Below are 17,464 nucleotides of genomic sequence, written 5' to 3' on the forward strand. Positions count from 1 at the left end.
CAGGGAGGTGGGGGTGGTTCTTCCAGGGGGCAGGGCAGGGCATTGTTCGGCTGCCCACTCTGGATCTGCTGGAGGATATGCCCCCAGCCCCCATGCGGGAGTGGGGGGAGGGCAGGGGGCTGCCTGCTGGAATGGAGGGGTCGAGGGGTGGTTGAGGGGCATCAACAGAGCTGGGCTGGCAGCAGGCTACAAACTGGGGCAGAGCACTGGTGCATGCTTGAGTGCATGTGTGAATGTGAGGACATGCATGTGAAGGCATGTGCATGTGTATAGATTTCATAGACGTTAGGGCTGGAAGGGACCTTGGAGGATCATCGGGTCCAGCCCCCTGCCCCAGCAGCAGGAAGTCAGCTGGGGTCATAGGATCCCAGCGAGATAAGCATCCAGACGTTTCATAAAAGAGTCCAGAGTAGATGCTTGCACCAGCTCTGGAGGGAGTCTATTCCAGGACACGTGCAAATGCACATGTGCATAAGTGTGCATGTGAGGACGTGTGTGGATGCACATGCATGCGTGCAAATGTGTGTGCATGCATGTGAAGGCATGTGAATATGAATGCGCGTGTGCATGCGAGGACATGCAGGGAATGCGCGTACATGTGTATGAATGCATGTGTATACGTGTGCATACATACATATGTGTGTGAATGCACATGCATGTGTATAAACATGTACATGGGGCATGTGTGTGTATGCATGCACATGTGTATAAATGCATGTGAGCATGCATGTGCCAGCGAGGACGTGCGTGCAAATGTGTGTGCATGCATGTGAAGGCATGTGAATATGAATGCGCGTGTGCATGCGAGGACATGCAGGGAATGCGCGTACATGTGTATGAATGCATGTGTATACGTGTGCATACATACATATGTGTGTGAATGCACATGCATGTGTATAAACATGTACACGTGGGGGCGTGTGTGTATGCATGCACATGTGTATAAATGCATGTGAGCATGCATGTGCCAGTGAGGACATGCGTGTGAATGGGTATGCATGCAAGGACGTGTGTAAATGCATGCGTATGTGTGTGAATGCATGTGCACACCCCAAGAGATGGCCCTTCTCCTTCCCTGGCATGGCTCCCATGTTCACAGCTCCATTCTTCCAGTGCGTGGCGCGCGGCAGCCCCTCTGGCCCCCCCGCCACACACACACACACACACACACACAGGGCAGGGGGAGGGGAGAGGAAGTGCTGGCAGGTGCCAGGGTGCAGCCGGTGACTCACTCGCGGCTTCTCTCCGGTTCTGCCAGTAAACAGCAACAGGCGCCCATGTAAACAGGAGCTCCCTGTAGATCCCAGCTGGGGGGGAGCAGGACTGACCCCAGGGCTATGCAGCGGGAGCAGTAGTGAGGCACCGAGGCCCGGGGGGCAATGGACCCCCCAGAATCGCTGTGCATTGGGCACCAGGCTTGATTCCCCCCACGGGCTCCCCGGCAGCAGCTGGAGGATCCGTTTCCACACCGCGCCAGTTGGCGAGCAAAGGGCGTGGGCAAGGCTCTCCTGCTCGGGCGTTGCACCTGTATGAGACCCCAGAGCCTGGTGCGCATGGAGCCGGCAGCTGCCCAGGCACCGCAGGGACCCCAAGGACTGTGCCAAGTGTTTGGCCCCTCTGTTGGCATTGCCACCTGTGCCACACAGCCCATGGCAATGCTGCTGCTCCGAGGGACCCAGCGCTGGGGCTCAGCCCTGTCCCAGCCTGCCTGGATGGGCTCCTTCCCCTCTCTTGTCCCGCTGCGGCCTGTCCCAGGGAGCTGCCGCCACAAAGGGCAGGGGAAGCGCCAGACACTGGGCCCTTTATTTGCCTGGTGGCCTGAAGCGTGTGGCCAGTGCCAGGCTGGACCTCGGCCTCAGCGCGGCCACGGGGAGCCCAGCCCAGCCCCATCAGCGGCTTCGTGGGGCAGTGCAGAGGCTGGCGCCTATCTGTGCACAGCCAGCTCTTTTGTTCCCGCAGCCCCTGGCTTAGCCCCGGGACCCGCTGGGATGCTCAGCCCATCCTGGCTGCTGGCCAGCAGCCCCCACCGGGGATTTTCCACTGGGGAGGGAGCTGCGGTGACTCACAGCGCTGCGGTTACAGAGCCCCGCAGCCTGGTGCCAGAAAGAACAGCCCCAGGACTGGGCGGGTGGGGGGTTCTCTGGCTCCTGGGCTGTGTGTATGGGGGTGGTGTGAACTGAGTTTGTAGGGCCTCAGCCCTTTTCCCTGTATGGGGAGGGGGTGTGGCTGGATGAGGGGTTCCCTTGGGCTCTTTGGGGTGCCAGGGCTTGGTCCTTGCAAACTCCCTGTGGGACCCAGGTGTCTGGGTGTGGCCTGGGAGCAGGGCATGGCTGGCAGGTTCCAGCCTTGGGCAGGGCACATCTGAAGGAAGGGAGACCCTTCCCCAGCCCGGCCACTCCCTGCTTGCCCATGGACCTCCCCCTGCGGCCCAGAGCCAAGGGATGAGTCAGGCTCTTGTGCCCCGCTCTGCTCCGGGCACCATGCCATGGACTGATGCCAGAGAGGCTGGGAAGCAGGAAGTGGCTTTGGGCCGGGTGTTGGATGGTGGGGAGGGGTGTGTGTGTGTGCAGCTGGTGAGCATTCAAACCCCTCACATGTTCCTGGTGAGCATGCGAGCGCCTTGTCTGTATATGGTGAGTGAGCCAGCGTGCTACCTGTGCATGGTGAGCCTGTGAGCACACTTGACGTGCCCAGGGGGTGTGCAAGGGCACTGCATATGCACAAGTGTGCAAGCACATTGCTTACCATGTGGTCTGGGCCCCTGCTCTTGCCTGCCCATATGGGGCTGGGGGCTCTGAGTTCACAGGGGCCTCGATCTCCAAGGCTGAGCATCCTCCCTTCTCATGCCCCCAAGACCCTCGAGCCTCTCCGGCTGCTCCTGATGCAGGACCCACCTCTGCACCCCTGCTACTTTCCAGGATGCCCCAGCACCCCTCTCCTCCCCCTGCCTGCATTGTTCCAGCCCCTCTCAGCCCCACTCCTTGCCCAGCTGGGGCTGCCTCTGCAGGGTCCCGGTCCGATTGCCTGTGCTCTGATTGCCTCTGGGCCAGGTCTGATGCTCATAGCACCTGCCACAGCATTAAGCTGGATGGATAAACCTGCCCCGCAGACATGTCCCTGTGGCGCCCCACGCCCAGGCGCACCTGCCTGCTGCTGTGGGAATGGTTTCACCTGGGATGTGGTGGGGATAGAGACAGGACGGCTCTGGATGGGGCTGGGTTGGGAGAGCCCCTGAAACCTGTGCCTGTCTGCTCGCTGCACGCGCCATTTGTGCACTGACCCAGGTGGCTGGAAGCCCCCGGGGACAGGGAACTGCCCCCAGCCTCCCAACAGCATTGCACCTCTGCCCTCAGCTCCCTCCTGGCTTGCAAAGGACTGCAGGGGGGTGGGAAGGTATCCTGCCTCTCCTGCACCCCGGTCCTTGGCATTTGCAGCTGGGCATCCTCCATCCATCACCCTCATCCCAGAAGGGGTCAGGGCTAGGGGTGAACCTCAGAGTCCAGGCCTGGATCTCATTGCAAACTGCTGGATTCCCCTGGTGCAGGGGGGCTTGGTCGGGCAGGGGGGTCCCTTGGGCCAGGGGGTGGGGGGGCACTGGCAACCTAAGTCTGCTTGTGGCAGAGCGGGGGGCAAATCCCACAGCTTCCCTGGGAAATGGAGATGCAAACCTGCTCCCATCCCATCTCTGGGGTTGCTGCAGGGCAGGAGTGATCCCCCCGGCCCAGACTCGGGGCCCAGGGCACTCTTGCACCAGCTCTGATCGTTCTCCCGACCCAGCAACCTGGGTTCATCCCTTGGCCCTGGGAGCCACCTGGGCTCTGCCCCCTAATCAAACAGCCGATCTGGTCCCTGCCAGTGCAAATAGGACAGGAGCAAACAATCGCGCCTTCCCCCAGGTTCAGAGCTGTGCAGCTCTGCCTGCCAAACTAGTCCTGGGTGCTTGGATCCTGGGAACGGGTGGGCAGGGCCTGCAGTGTGGATGGAGAGCTGCCAATGTGGACTCGGGTTCAGGAGCGGGTGAACGTGGTGCATATTGCTACTGGGTGCCCAGGTCCCCAGGCCTAGCCAAGCGCTGTCCGTGCCGTCCTGCCATGACCACAGTGGCTCTGAGCCCCTGGTGCTGGGCTCATGGGCTGTTCTCCCACCCCATGCTTTGCACCAGTACCCCCCGCCCCCATGTACCCTGACACGGGCAGGTGGCCATGGCCCAGCTCTGGGCAGCTCTGGGCTGTTTGAGAAGGGGCCGGCAATGAGGACCCCTGGCGCTACTAGGGGCTTGGAGAGACCCCCCTTGGGCAGCCCCAGGGGCTCAGACCCCTGCCCCATTGTGCTGCGACCTGCCACCGCTGCCCCCCCACTCTGGCAGGATGTGGGAAAGCGCGTCCTCGGTGCTGCCAGCTGGATGAGACCAGGCTTGCTCCTGGGACCTCGTGTGCTGGGGCGCAGGGTGGGCTGAGCCATGGTCCCCAGGCAGAATGGGGCTGCATTCGCATCGACATTCAGGTCTCCACAGGCCTGGCTGCACAGTGAGAAGCAGCTGCTTGCTCCCCCCCACCCCGGCCCTGCTGCTCACTTCCCTTCTGCATGGCGGCATCCCCAGCCACACAGCTTTTATTTAATTGCATGTCAGGGTTTGCAGCTGCCTGGGGGGTGTTGGGACCTGCCCGGCTGGAGCCAGCTGTGCAGAGCCCCCTCCAGCTGTGCAGGGTATGAGCTGGGAGGACCCCTGCATGGGTGAGCTGGGGGATAGGGACCCTCGAGCTAGCACACAACAGGATCCCCACTGCCCACCAGCACTACTGCCGGGACCTGGAGTCCCCAGCTGGGAGGTGGTGACACTGACCCCAGCCCCATGGCACGGTGTTGGGCACTGCCTTCTCAGCTGTGTGCCCCCAGACCCCTCCCAGGGAGGTTGGGGGTCTGGTCCCTTTTGCCTCTGAGCAACCCCTGGGCCCTCGCAGCTCAGCTCCCTGCACCCACAAGGCCTTGGCCCAGCTCCGCACCCTCCTCCCACTCTCTTCCAGCCGGGAGCAGCAGGACTTTCCCCCACCTCGAAACCTCCCTCCTCAGCTCCATGTGAGTCATAGCCTGCGTGGGGCTGAGCGGGGCTGTTCCAGGAGGCAGCACGGCCTGCCACCTCCTCTACACAGGTTGAACCCATTAAGACCAAGCCAGCCCAGGTGTGACTGGGGGAGAGCATCTGGCCTGCCCTGCCCTATGGGTCTTGGGTCCCTTCCCAGGGCAGTGGCAGCTGGGAGCGCTCTGCACTCTCCTTCTTGGAACAGGGGGGCTGGGGTGCAGAGCCTGGCACCCCCCAAGACGCTCCAGCATCGGGCATGTCTGGGATGGGTGAGGGCCTCCTATCTCATGTAGGGTCCAGGCCTCTTCCCTCCCTGGCAGCAGAGGCTTTGCATGGCCCCTCTGGCAGAAGGGCTGAGCTGTGCAGAGTCCTGGCTCTGGGCTAGCTTAGCAGCCAGCTCCATGCCAACCAAGCCCTGTGCCTGGGGTAATCAGGCCTGGAGCCAACTCTTTCCCTGCTAGCCCTGCAGAGCTCGGGGTGGGGGGATAAGTAGCCAGCTTGGTACAGCTCTGGGCCCATTCCCAGCCCTGTCTGCTGGAAGATCCTGCCTGCCCCTGGCTCTAGAGCTTGTCTTGACCCAGGCTTCAAGGATGCCAGGGTGCTGGGAGATGCCTCCAGGTTGCAGCACCTTTGCTTTCATGCCTGCAGTTTGCCCCGTGGCCTCCGATCCACCCTGGGCATATCCAAGCATCATGGCTTCGCCCCATCCCGGCTTGCACCTATGCTCTGAGCTGGCCACGTTGCAGGAAGAAGGATGCAGATCAAAGTCATGCTGGGCCTGTGTGGACACCATCAGGGTTTGACCCCAGAGACCTGCCTATGGGGCTAATGGCAAAGACAGACCTGGGCGGGCAAGACCTCGTGGTCCCTGTGGTACAGGAGGTGGGGTGGGGCTTGCTGTGAGGACTTCCCTGCTGCAGGGATGTGACTTCCCCAGGCTGCTGGAGCCTTTGGCAGGGCATCGAGCCTGTATCCCCTGCTCCAACCCCCACAGCCTGGTCCACCCAGCTCAGGGGGATGCTCTGGCACGTGACCGGGACTGTGGGGCCTGCGATGCTCAGTGGAAGAATACAGCCCAGGCCAGACCAGCATCTGGTTACACAACTCAGCGGCACCGCCCTCCCGCTGTTATGAAACGCGAGGCAGCTGCCTCCAATTTCAGTTAAAAAAAATGAAAAACCCCCCAGAACAGCAGCTCGGGCAGTATGCGTCATGGAGCTGCGGACGCTTCCCATTGCTTCATGCTAGCTGGGATTAACCCTCGGAGCAAATGCCTGTCCAGGATCGGGCCATTGCAGGGCAGGGCAGGCATTTCCCATGCAGCTGTGATTGAGCTGTCCTAGGGTTTCCTCTCCTGCGTGACCAGGGTAGGCGACGCGTGAATAGATGCCTTGGCTTGATGAGGCCCTTATCACTGTTTCATGGATCCTGGGCCGTTTCTCCCTGGAGCATCTCGGGGCAAAGGGCAGGGGAGGTGGGGGGCAGGGGTATGGATGTGTACTGGAGCCACCTGGACACATGGTGGGTTTATCTGATTTGGGGTGCTTTAGACAGAGAGGGGTAAGATCTCGGATGATGGCCATTGGCTCACCTGAGCAGCCATCTTACGCCACCTTGTCCCGTCATGCCCATGCATGTGTTCATCTACCCCATGCTCATCCATCCCCCATCTCACACCCCCACCTCTCTCCCACCAGGGATTGCAAAGACTCATTAAGCTCTGACTCCCCCAGTTCATCCCTAATTTTGTTTCCTGCTCTTGTCCAGGCTGTTCCTCTCCCTCCCCTGCCGATACACCCCATGGCCCGGTGCCAGCTGGTGCCCCTCATACCCAGCAGGGCGGTGGCTGCATCCGCCCATTCTTCTCTGCCCAAAATTGGGCCCAAGGGGAGGGCAGGACGCGGGACCCAGGGCTCCCCAGCCCATCGTAGCCAATGCCTGCCAGGATGTTTGGGTGCTTCTCCGCTCATTGGCCTTGCTTTAATTTCCAGAGCTGGAGGGGGTGTCCCCAGTCATGTTCGCTGGCTATAAATACTGAGGGTTTTTGCTCAGCCGCTTGTCTGGCCAGCATCTGTCAGCCTGTTTCCTGCCTGACTGCCTTGGTAAGTGGTTTGTTTTATTGAGATACTTGGGGCTTCAGCTGCCTGTGGTTTGTGCGTGGGGGGGCTGGGGACATGGCCAGCCCTGCAGTTTGGGAGAAGGGGGCGCTGCCTTTGCTGCAGCAGATGCAGATGGTCCCGAGCTGGGGTGGTGGAGGCAGCCGTGGGTTCCCCACTTGGCCTGGGTCTTGGAGCTGCCCTCTGCATCCAGGCCGTTTTGGGGTTAGCGGGAGGTCTGGGGCTCTGCTTTGACAGAGCCATGGCTGCAAAGGGCTTCCCTGGACCCATGCGAAGGGTGACACCTCCTCTGGAGTCTGGGCTTGTGCAGCAGCCTGCCTGGGGCTGCATGACTTGCACCCCCCATTGTATTCCCCTTATCCCCCTAGCCCCCAGGCTGTCATTGCCTGCCCCCCACAGCCATTCTCCTGCTAAGCCCTCAGCCCCTAGGCTGTCATTGCTCAGTTCCCCCAGCTGTGCTCCTTCTAAGCCTCCAGCCCCTGGGCTGTCATTGTAGTTGGCACTGGCTGCCAACGCCCATCTGTGCTGCCAACATGACCTCAGGGGAGGCTTGGGAGCGGGTAGGAAACGGTGACACATCCTCCTGCCTTGGTGCAATTAGCAGGTGGGGGCCCTCCCTCTGGGGGTGCAGGGCAGGGCTAGGCTATAGGCACTTAGCACTGGTCCCCTGGGCCTGGGTGAAGGGGCCGTGACTGGAGGGCTTGGCGGGGATGCTGGGAGAGCTGGGCACGCCACAAAAGACAGGACCCGAGTACCTTGCCTGTGCTCCTCCTATGCAAAGGCACCCAAATGTATTCAAATCTACTTAACCCCTGGGCCAGCTGGTCCCGGCTTGGTAGGGAGCTCTCTGCTTCGGGCCATGCTCTAAGCGGCGCCCTCCCCACATCTCTATCTCCCAGACCCGCCATGGCGCATCCCCTGGAGCAGGCGCTGCAAGTGATTGTCTCCACCTTCCACAAGTACTCAGGGAAGGAAGGTGACAAGTTGAAGCTCAACAAGGCTGAGCTCAAGGACCTGATGCTGAAGGAGTTGCCCAGCTTCATTAGTGTGAGTGGGGGGACTGGGACCCCCAGGTGCTGGGGGTGGTGCTGGGACCCTGGCACAGGAGCCCTGTCTGCCCCTGTGAAGGGGTCCAGTGGCCTCTTGCAGAGGGGGCTCGGTCCCTGCTTGGACCCTTCTCAGAAAAATCTATTCTGCCCCTTTGGAGAGGGGAGGGGGCAGGAGATGCCCACATCCTGTCCCAAACAGTTCTGCCTGGGGCGGGCACACACGGACGATGGGGTGGAGGGAGGTGGATGATGCTCTGAGCTGCAGGAGGGGTGCAGAGCATTTCTGGGCCAGGCTGAACCCCGCTCCCACCTCCCTCCCCCTGGCAGAAGAAGACGGAAGATGCCAGCTTCCAAAAGATGCTGAGCAACCTGGATAGCAACCGCGACAACGAGGTGGACTTCCAGGAGTATGCCACCTTCCTGGCCTGCGCCGCCATGATGTGCAACGACATCTTTGAGGGCTGCCCTGACAAGATGCCGCGGAGGAAGTGATCGTCCTGGGCCTGGGCTGTCCTGCGCGGGCCCCTCCTGGGACCCCCACTGCATTGCCCACAACTGCCTCAAGAGCCCGTCGAGAGCCTGTACAATAAAGTCACTTCCAGATTGTCCCGTGTGTGTCTTCGGCTGTGTGACCGATTTCCGGACTTTGTTGCACATGGAGTTGTAGGGGTCCCTGTGGGGTCTTCAAGGGTTTCTGCCAGCTTTGCCCAAAGGAGCAGGGGTCCAATCCAGGCACAGGGAAAAGTGCAGCAGACTGGGGTTGGGGGCTTTGCTCCTTCCAGCTCCGGGATGCTGGCAGCAAGGGGAGCTCCTCATAGGCTGTACCCCACTCCAGGGGGCTCCATCTTGGCTATTGACCCCATAAGACCCAGGTCCTTTCCTACCTGGGTGAGTTTATTGCAGAGCCAGAGCCTGTTGCATCCCCTTCCCCCCAGCTCAGTGACCGTGGGGTCCCAAGGCCAGAGTGAGGGGCTGGGCCACAGCCCTCCAGGGCAGCTGGCTGCATGGCCGCAGGGTCACCCACAGGGAGGTGGCAGTGCCTGTGTTCAACTCTACTGAATGGAGCCATGGTTGCTGCATGGCGGGTCTTGGACAGTCCCAGCAGACCCCTGGCTCTTGCTGGGCACCTGTCCTGGGCCCTTGCTGTCCACCCCCTGCCTCGGGCTCTGTATCTCCCCAGCTGGGCACTGCTAAGCAACAGGGCCTTGCCCCTGTGGAGCATCCTGCTTGCTGAAATCCCTAGTGCCAGGAGCTGGCACTGCCATGGAGCCGGCAATGTCCTTGGGAACATCCTCTATACCATGCCCCAGCTGTCCCCTTCCCTCCCATCCCCTCTGCATGGGGCTGGGTTCTGCTCTGGATTTTCTCTGAGGGAGCTGTGAGCTGAGGGGTAATCCCAGGCTGCCCCGGGCAGTGGGCACAGGGGCCATCTGGCTCCAAGGCTGTGTCCCGGTGGCACCCCACAAGCATGGGCAGGCAGTGACCCCAGGGAGCTGGGATCCTGGCAACTGCATCCACTTTCCATTGGCACCTGAGCCAGGAGAGTATAAGAGGAGGTGCCTGCCCTGCCCTGGGCTCTCTGCACCCGTGATTTCCTCCTCGGTAGGTCGGGGGTTTTGATGCCATCAGCTGGGCTGGTGAGATGGGGGGATAGGCTGGCTTGGGGACTTCTCTGTCCTGCCCTCTCCAGATGTGCAGCAGCTGCTGGCTCTAATGCTTCTGCGTGGGGCTGCTGGTCTGGCAGGATGGTAACTGCATGACCCAGGGGGTCCTGGGCAGATGGGGCAGCTGTGCCTTTCCTACCCCACCTATTCAGGGTCCCCAATGCCCAGTGGCTTGTGGTGCCCGGGCCTTGGGTATGGGATTAATTCCACCTCCCCCTGCACCCTGGAGGCTCCTTTCCTGTGTCCCCAGCCTTGCAGGGCAGGCCCCTGGGGCGGGGGAGAGCTGTGGTTCTTTTGTCCCACTGAGCTGGGGCAAGGGCTGTTCAGGGGAGGAGCCCAGGTGCAGAAAGGCACCTAATTTCTCCTAAGCCTCTTTGAAAAGCCTCATCAATAGGACCCACCTGGTCCGGGTGTGAGTGAGTAGGTGCCCCAGGGCAGTGGAGCCACACCCTGCAACAGTTGGGCATCTGCTGTTTGCTCACCAGGGTTGCTAATGGTGAAAGACCCACGCGGAGGCTTTCAGGGGCATGGGCCTGGGCTTTGATGGGCTGGGCCAGGAGAGCCCATTGCTGTAAGCACCCACTGATGCTAAGGGCTGCGGTACAAGGGGCTGCGCACACAATGGCTGTGCTGGAGGGGGTGGGGGGCCTGGCCCTGCAAAACCTCTACTGCTGTCCAGAGATTGGATAGAAGGCGGGGAGCTGAGTGCAATCCCCTGCCCTGCCACTGCCCCCTCAATGACCTTGGTCATGTACCCCAGTCTCTCTAGGCTTTATTCCCCATGGCCCGCATCCTGCTGCTTTCCCTGAGCTGAGCAGCCCCAAGGGCCTTCACCCCGGTGTCATGCTTCTGCCCCCCGCATCCCCTTCTCCCTTGCAGGTGGCATGGAGACCCCCCTGGAGAAAGCCCTGGCCACCCTGGTCCTCACCTTCCACAAGTACTCGGGGAAAGAGGGCAACAAGTTCACCTTGAGCCGGGGGGAGCTGAAGGCGCTGGTGAAGAACGAGCTGGGGCTGGGCCAGGTGAGAGCTGGGTGAGGGGCTGCAGTGGGTGTGCCCCTCTCTGTCCTGGATCGGGGCCTTCCCACCCTGCAGGGTGAAGTCGTCCCTGCTATACCCACCGTACCCCCCTGGGTTTCCCTACCCCTGGCATGAGCCCAGGGGCTGCATGTGACCGGTTGGGCCTCGCTCTGCAGAAAATGAAGGAGCGCAACATCGACGAGCTGATGAAGACCCTGGACAAGAACAGCGATGACGAGATAGACTTCAAGGAGTACTCGGCCTTCTTGTCCGCCCTGTGCATGGCCTACAACGATTTCTTCCACCAGGACGGCAAGTAGCGGAGCCCCCCGCGCCTGGGGCCTTTGGCCCGGGCTGCAGTGCAGCTGCCTTCAATAAAGAGCTTTCCGCTTGCTGCTTGCTCGCCTGAGGTTGTTTTTTCCACTCTGGTCCCTTTCCAGCCTGCTTCTGGCTCCGAGCCATGGGGAGGGATATGGAGGAAACCCCCATGCAGGGGAGGGGCAGATAGGGCAAGTGGTGATACCCCTGCCCTGTGATGCTCAGGCTCCATGAGATGATGCATGGGTGGGGGTGGGCACGTGAGGCAGCCCCTGCAAAGACTCCTGGGGCCCTGCTGCTACAGGTTGGTCAGGGGCTCTGTGGCAGCACTAGCTCATGGCCTGGGGACGTCTCTCCCACATGTGTCACCATGGGGACCCACTTCCGCCCTGCCCCAGAGCCCAGTTGGCACGGGGCCGGTCTGTGGTGGGGGGCTGGGTGTGGTGGGGCAGGGTCCATGGCGCTGGGTAGTGTCCGGGGCAGTAGGGGCAGGGCTTGTGCAGAGGGGCAGGGCTTCCCCAGCATCCTGGGAGGTGGGGGGGGCATCCAGCCCCATCTATAAAGGCTGCCTGCTGCCTGGAGCCTCATCCCACGCTCTCCTCTCCTCTCCTCACTTCTCTCTCTCCAGTGCATTTGGTAAGTTGGTGCTTTCCCTTTCCTCCAGACTGCTGCCATTGCCCTGCCAGCTGTGCCTGCACCCTCTTCCAGCTGTGCCCATGTCCCACTCCCTTTCTCTACCTCCGTCCCCCCCTGCTCTCTCCAGCTGGGTTTGCAGGGTCCCCTAGCAGCCCCCACTGCCCGTGGGAGCTTTATACCTGGGTTTCCCAGGCACAGACAGTGCTTCTGGGGGCAGCAGGGTCTCAAAAACCTTGGGGGGGGGTGCCTGGGCGATGTGGGGGAACTGCTACTGGGGACCCCAGTATGGGGTGTGGCTCCTTACACAACAGCCGAGATGGTGGCTGTCCTGGTAGGTCTCGGCTGACACCCCGTGGCAGCGGGCGAGAAGGCACTGGCTCCGGCTGTCTCTCAACCTGGAGCTCCAGGGTTCAGGGTTTGGCCTCTGTGCTGCCCTGTGCTTCATGCCTGGGCCCCACTAAGCCTGAGAGCAACTGGGGGGGGGAACGGCGGGTCTGCCTGTCCCACTCCCCAGTGCCTCCACCCTGCCTTGCTCCCTTCCCCGGGGTTCGCAAAGGCCTGCGGCCAGTCAGGGTGCCCTGGTTTGGGATCCATGTGGCACTCCCTGGATCTCTGCTCAGAGCCAGGCCCTACCCCTTCTTTCCTGCCCTTTCCCCGTGCCCATCCCCAGGGTGTCTTGGAGCCCTGCCCCCCCTGCTTTTCCTGGGAGCATCAAGGTTGCACAGCAGCCCCTGGGTATCCCTGGACCAGCCATGCCAGAGAGCTGTGGGCACCCGTGCGGTCTTCCCATCCTTGCTCCATCCCATCTCCAGCCCCCCTGGCCCCTGCTGCGGCTCACAGGCATCTCTGCCCCAACCCAGATCCACCCCGCAGCCATGGCGTGCACCCTGGACCAGGCCATCGGGGCCTTGATATATGTCTTCCACAAGTACTCAGGGAAGGAAGGCGATAAGAACACACTGAACAAGAAGGAGCTGAAGGAACTCATCCAGAAGGAGCTCGCCCTTGGCCCGGTGAGTGGGACTGGGGGCAGCAGAGTGTGGTAGTGTCCCGGGGGCCAAAGCCTGGCACCTGCAGAGGCCCAGTCACCTGGGCCCGCATCAGCCCCCGCTGGTGCTAAGCGCAGATGGCCCTGGCCTGGAGGAGGGCAGAGACGGGAGGGAGGCAAGGGGACCTGCCCAAGGTCACCTAGGAAGTCAGTAGCAGAGCTGGGAAGGAACCCTGCTTTCCCAAAGCTCCAATGCCAACAGCTTGGCATTGCACTTTTGGGGGGTGGGGGTGGATGGGGGGCAGTAGGATTTGGGGATTTGGCACTGTCCCAACCGCCCTGGCTCATGGCCCAGCTGGAGAATCTACCCAGCAGAGGCTCCCCCCGGGGTTATCAGTGTCTGGATCAGGAGGTTGTGTGTGCAGCCGTGTGCATGCATGTATGTGCATGCCTGTCTGAAGGTGTGCATGCCTGTGCGAGGCCAGAACGGCGGGCCCACTCCTCATTCAGCGGCGGGCTGCCACACCTATTCATGACACAGAGGACAGCAATGCAAAGAATCCGCGTGGTGACTAATGGCCTGGCTTAGCAACCCCAGGACGCGTGCAGCACTGCTCCAGTGCAGGACTGAGTGAGTGCCACCAGAGGGCTCAGGCAGGCAACGGTTCTTCCGGTAGATGTGATATTTTTTATTAGATTAACTAGATAATTGGAAAAAATTGTGCTTTGCAAGCTTTTTGGGCAAGAGAGCTCACACACCCTTTAAAGGGAGAGTCCCCTCATTCCTGTACTCCACAGGAGCGTGGTGGGGAGCCTGAGTTGCATGTTTTGGGTTTCTTTTGAAGCCCAGCTTCTCAGCTGCTCCCACGGAGAGTATAGCAATGAGGGCCCCATCCTTTTAAAGGGAGTGTGAGTCCTTTAGCGGTGCTCACCAGGTTCTGCATTTTGGAGGGTGAGGCCAGCCGATGCCTGTCGAGGGTCACACACTGAACACGTTAACACACCTAACGCTTTCTCCTTGCTCCAGAAACTGAAGGAGGCTGAGATCGCCGGGCTCATGGCCGACCTGGATCGCAACAAGGACCAGGAGGTGAACTTCCAGGAGTACGTCACCTTCTTGGCAGCCCTGGCAATGGTCTACCATGACGAGCTGGTCAAGTGCAAGCAGTAGCCACGGCTGGGGATGGGGCAACCTGGAGGGGCCTGCCTTGGGCACCAATCTGGAAAATAAATGCTTTTTTGTAATGTTTTGCCTTGGGCTCCGTCTCCTTTCTGTCGCCTTCCAAGAGCAAGTGCCCGCTGGGAATCTGCTGGGCACGTCACGGCTGAAGCAGACAGGATGGGGCATGGAGGGAGGCCGTGCTGCATGCTGGGACATCGGGATGACTCGGGGTTGTGGCAGGGTCAGTGCACATGGAGCAGGGTCAATGCACGGGGGCCCAGGGTCAATGCACACAGAGCCCCAAGCTGCGGCACTGCTGGAGGCAGCTTGGGCTCAGGTCCCTACAGCCTGATGCCCCCAGGGTCTGGAGAGATGCATGTCATCCCGGGGCCGAGGGGCTTAGCTCATCTCGGTGGAGACTGAACTGGGACTAGTTTCCTGGATCAAGGACAACAAGAAGTCCTTTTTTAAATAAAATAGGAGGCAAAAAGAAGGTTCTGGGTAATGTGGGGCCCCTGCAGGACACGGAAGGAAATTTGGTCATCACACCAGATGACAAAGCCAACATATTTAACAATTTCTTTGCCTCCATTTTCCTGATCAAGGACCAGAACAGCCCCCCTCAGACCCCAGGGGAGGCGCACCTAGGCCAAGGGTTAGTGAGGAACTAGTTAGGGAATTTCTGGAGGGACAGGATGTATTCAAGTCAGCCGGTCCGGATGATCTCCACACCTGAATGCTGAGGGAATTGGCTGAGGTCACTGTGGGACTCCTGGCACGGCTTTATGAGCACTCGTGGTGCTCTGGTGTGGTGCCAGAGGACTGGAAGAGGGCCAATGTGGTTCCCATCTTCAAAAAGGGGAGGAAGGAGGACCCAGGAAACTATAGGCCAGTTAGTCTTACCTCAATCCTGGGTAAGCTTTTTGACAGAATTATTCTGGCACATGTCCACGAGGGGCCAGCAGGGGAGATTATGCTTAGGGACAACCAACACGGGTTCATTAGCGACAGGTCTTGTCAGACCAACCTGGTGGCCTTCTACGACCAGGTCACCACATCCTTAGATGCAGGGGTAGCAGGGGACATAGTGTTTATGGACTTTCGGAAGGCCTTCAACACAGTCTCTCACCCCATTCTCATTAAGAAACTGGGGGACTGTGGTGTCAGTGCCCACACAGTCAGATGTGTTGCCAACTGGCTGGAAGGCCGCACCCAGAGAGTGGTGGTGGATGGGTCATTTTCGACCTGGAGGGATGTGGGCAGTGGGGTCCCCAGGGCTCGGTCCTCGAGCCCGCACTGTTCAACATCTTCATCAGTGACTTGGATGAGGGGGTAAAAAGCACCCTGTTCAAATTTGCTGATGACTCTAAGATGTGGGGGGATGTGGGCATGTTAGAAGGGAGAAATAGGCTACAATTGGACCTAGGCAGGTTACAGGGGTGGGGGGGGATTAGAATAGGATGGGATTCAACAGACAAGTGCAAGGTGATGCACCTGGGACAGCACCATACCTACAGGCTGGGGAACTCTCTTCTCATCGGTGCAGAGGCAGAAAAGGATCTTGGAGTCGTCATTGATGCCAAGATGAACATGAGCCGGCAGGCAGTGTGGGGATGCAGTCAGGAAGGCCAACCGCACCTTGTCATGCATCCACAGGTGCATCATGAGCAGGTCCAGGGAGGTGATCCTCCCTCTGTATGCGGCACTGGTCAGGCTGCAGCTGCAGTACTGCGTCCAGTTCTTGGCACTGCACTTCAGGAGGGATGCGGAGAACTTGGAGAGGGTCCAAGAGGTGGGCCACTTGCATGATTGGGGGCAGCAGGGCAGGCCCTACAAGGAGAGGCGACGGGACTTGAACCTGTTCAGCCTCCACAAGAGAAGGCTGAGGGGGGATCTTGTGGCCTGTTATAAACTAGTCAGGCGGGATCAGCAGGCATTGGGGGAGTCCCTGTTCCCCCGAGCACTGCCAGGAGTGACCAGGAATAACGGTCCCAAGCTGGCAGAGGGTAGATTTAGGCTAGATATCAGGAGGCGCGACTTCACGGTCAGGGCAGCTGGGATCTGGAACCAACTTCTGAGAGAAGTGGTGCAGGCTCCTACCCTGGGGGTGTTTAAGAGGAGGCCGGATGAACACCTTGCCAGGGTCATTTGACCCCAGTATTCTTTCCTGCCATGGCAGGGGGTCGGACTCAGTGATCTGCTCAGGTCCTTTCCGACCCTAGAAACTATGAAACTATGAAACCTCAGCCCCTCACTGTTCTGGCACTGAGCACACATAGGAGCCAAGATGCTGGCCAACCTGAGGTGCTCAGACAAGAGCCATAACTGGACCAGGGGGTACTGAGGGACCGAGACCAACCTGCCCAGTGGTGGAAGCCATGTGTATACCTGTCCCGTGGGCAGTATGGGGGTACAAGACACCCTTGGTTCTGGCTTTGCTGCTTGGCTGGGGCAGGGACTGGGGTGCAAGGTCCAGAGACATGCTCCCTGCAGTATCCCAAGCCCAGCAGTTCCCTTTCCAGCTCGCTGCAGGGTGATGGGCCAGAGGACCTAGGAGCAGAGAAGCTGGGGGGCTTTTAGGAGAACAGGCTGCAGGAAACCCCCAAAGGTGTCATGCCAAGCCTGGCTCTCAGCTCCAGAGATGCACTCAGTAGGCACAGGGAGGTCAAACCCCAGTCAGAAACACAGAAGAACCCACCTGCATCATGGGTCAGGCTGTGTCTTTGTGGTGATAGCTCCTGTCCGGGGCGGCAGGGGAGCTCTTTGCTTTTGGCCACTGAGGGAGTCACCACCAACCTCCTGGCAGTCCAGGCTGTTGTGCCACAGCCTGGTATGTGCATTAAGGCTTCCCTGCTTTCACAACGACCAGCGGACTGTGCATGCTTGGACGAAGCAGGAGGCAGTGATGGCAGGAGGGAGGAGGGCTGATGCCTGAGCTGCCTGTGGTTGGTGCAGGAGGATGGATTGTAGCAGTGTTGGTCTAAGGACATGGGTAGACAAGGTTATTTGGGTAAATCCAATGTCTTTTACTAGACTTCCTCAAATAGTTATGGTTGGTGCATGCATCTCTCATCACATCCCAGCGTGGCTGAGCAGTTCCATTCCGTGGCCAGGAGGCGGCAGTCCTTATCCTTCACATGGCCATTTTGATGTGGAAACGAAGCTGAACTTGACATTTGGGGTCAAGTGCTGCCAAGTTCATGATCTGTCAATTGGGAAACAGGCCTCAGCCCTTCCTCTTTGTTTGTTAGGGAGATTGAGCGATCCAGGAAAGCAGGGAACAGGCTGGGATTGCAGGTTCCTGCCTCTGCCCCAGGTCTTAGCAAACACCCTTTCCTGTCTTATGCCTTTTCCCCCTCCTGCTCTTGCCCTAGTTTGGAAGAAACTTTGCTGAGTTGAGGGGAGAGACCGTCTCTTCTTAGGGGTGTACA

General features: G+C 60.1%; 3 protein-coding genes across 3 annotated transcripts; all 3 read left to right on the forward strand.

Moving 5' to 3' along the window:
- The first annotated feature begins 6,290 nt into the window (after positions 1-6,290).
- On the forward strand, positions 6,291-8,853 carry S100A4 (S100 calcium binding protein A4). Its single transcript, XM_090051881.1, has 4 exons — positions 6,291-6,447; positions 7,072-7,182; positions 8,097-8,244; positions 8,574-8,853. The coding sequence occupies exons 3-4, from the start codon at positions 8,104-8,106 to the stop codon at positions 8,736-8,738; spliced, it is 306 nt and encodes a 101-aa protein (XP_089908007.1). The 5' UTR covers positions 6,291-6,447; positions 7,072-7,182; positions 8,097-8,103; the 3' UTR covers positions 8,739-8,853.
- Positions 8,854-10,794: 1,941 nt separating this feature from the next.
- Positions 10,795-11,249, forward strand: S100A5 (S100 calcium binding protein A5). The gene is made up of 2 exons (XM_090052862.1): positions 10,795-10,932; positions 11,106-11,249. The coding sequence occupies exons 1-2, from the start codon at positions 10,795-10,797 to the stop codon at positions 11,247-11,249; spliced, it is 282 nt and encodes a 93-aa protein (XP_089908988.1).
- Positions 11,250-11,729: 480 nt separating this feature from the next.
- On the forward strand, positions 11,730-14,121 carry S100A6 (S100 calcium binding protein A6). Its single transcript, XM_090052248.1, has 3 exons — positions 11,730-11,883; positions 12,744-12,896; positions 13,899-14,121. Exons 2-3 carry the CDS (start codon positions 12,759-12,761, stop codon positions 14,040-14,042), a joined length of 282 nt encoding a protein of 93 aa, XP_089908374.1. The 5' UTR covers positions 11,730-11,883; positions 12,744-12,758; the 3' UTR covers positions 14,043-14,121.
- The last annotated feature ends 3,343 nt before the right edge of the window (positions 14,122-17,464 follow it).

Source organism: Crocodylus siamensis, chromosome 6, assembly GCF_052110815.1.
Source record: "Crocodylus siamensis isolate JL-2025a chromosome 6, ASM5211081v1, whole genome shotgun sequence".
Lineage (NCBI taxonomy): Eukaryota > Metazoa > Chordata > Crocodylia > Crocodylidae > Crocodylus > Crocodylus siamensis.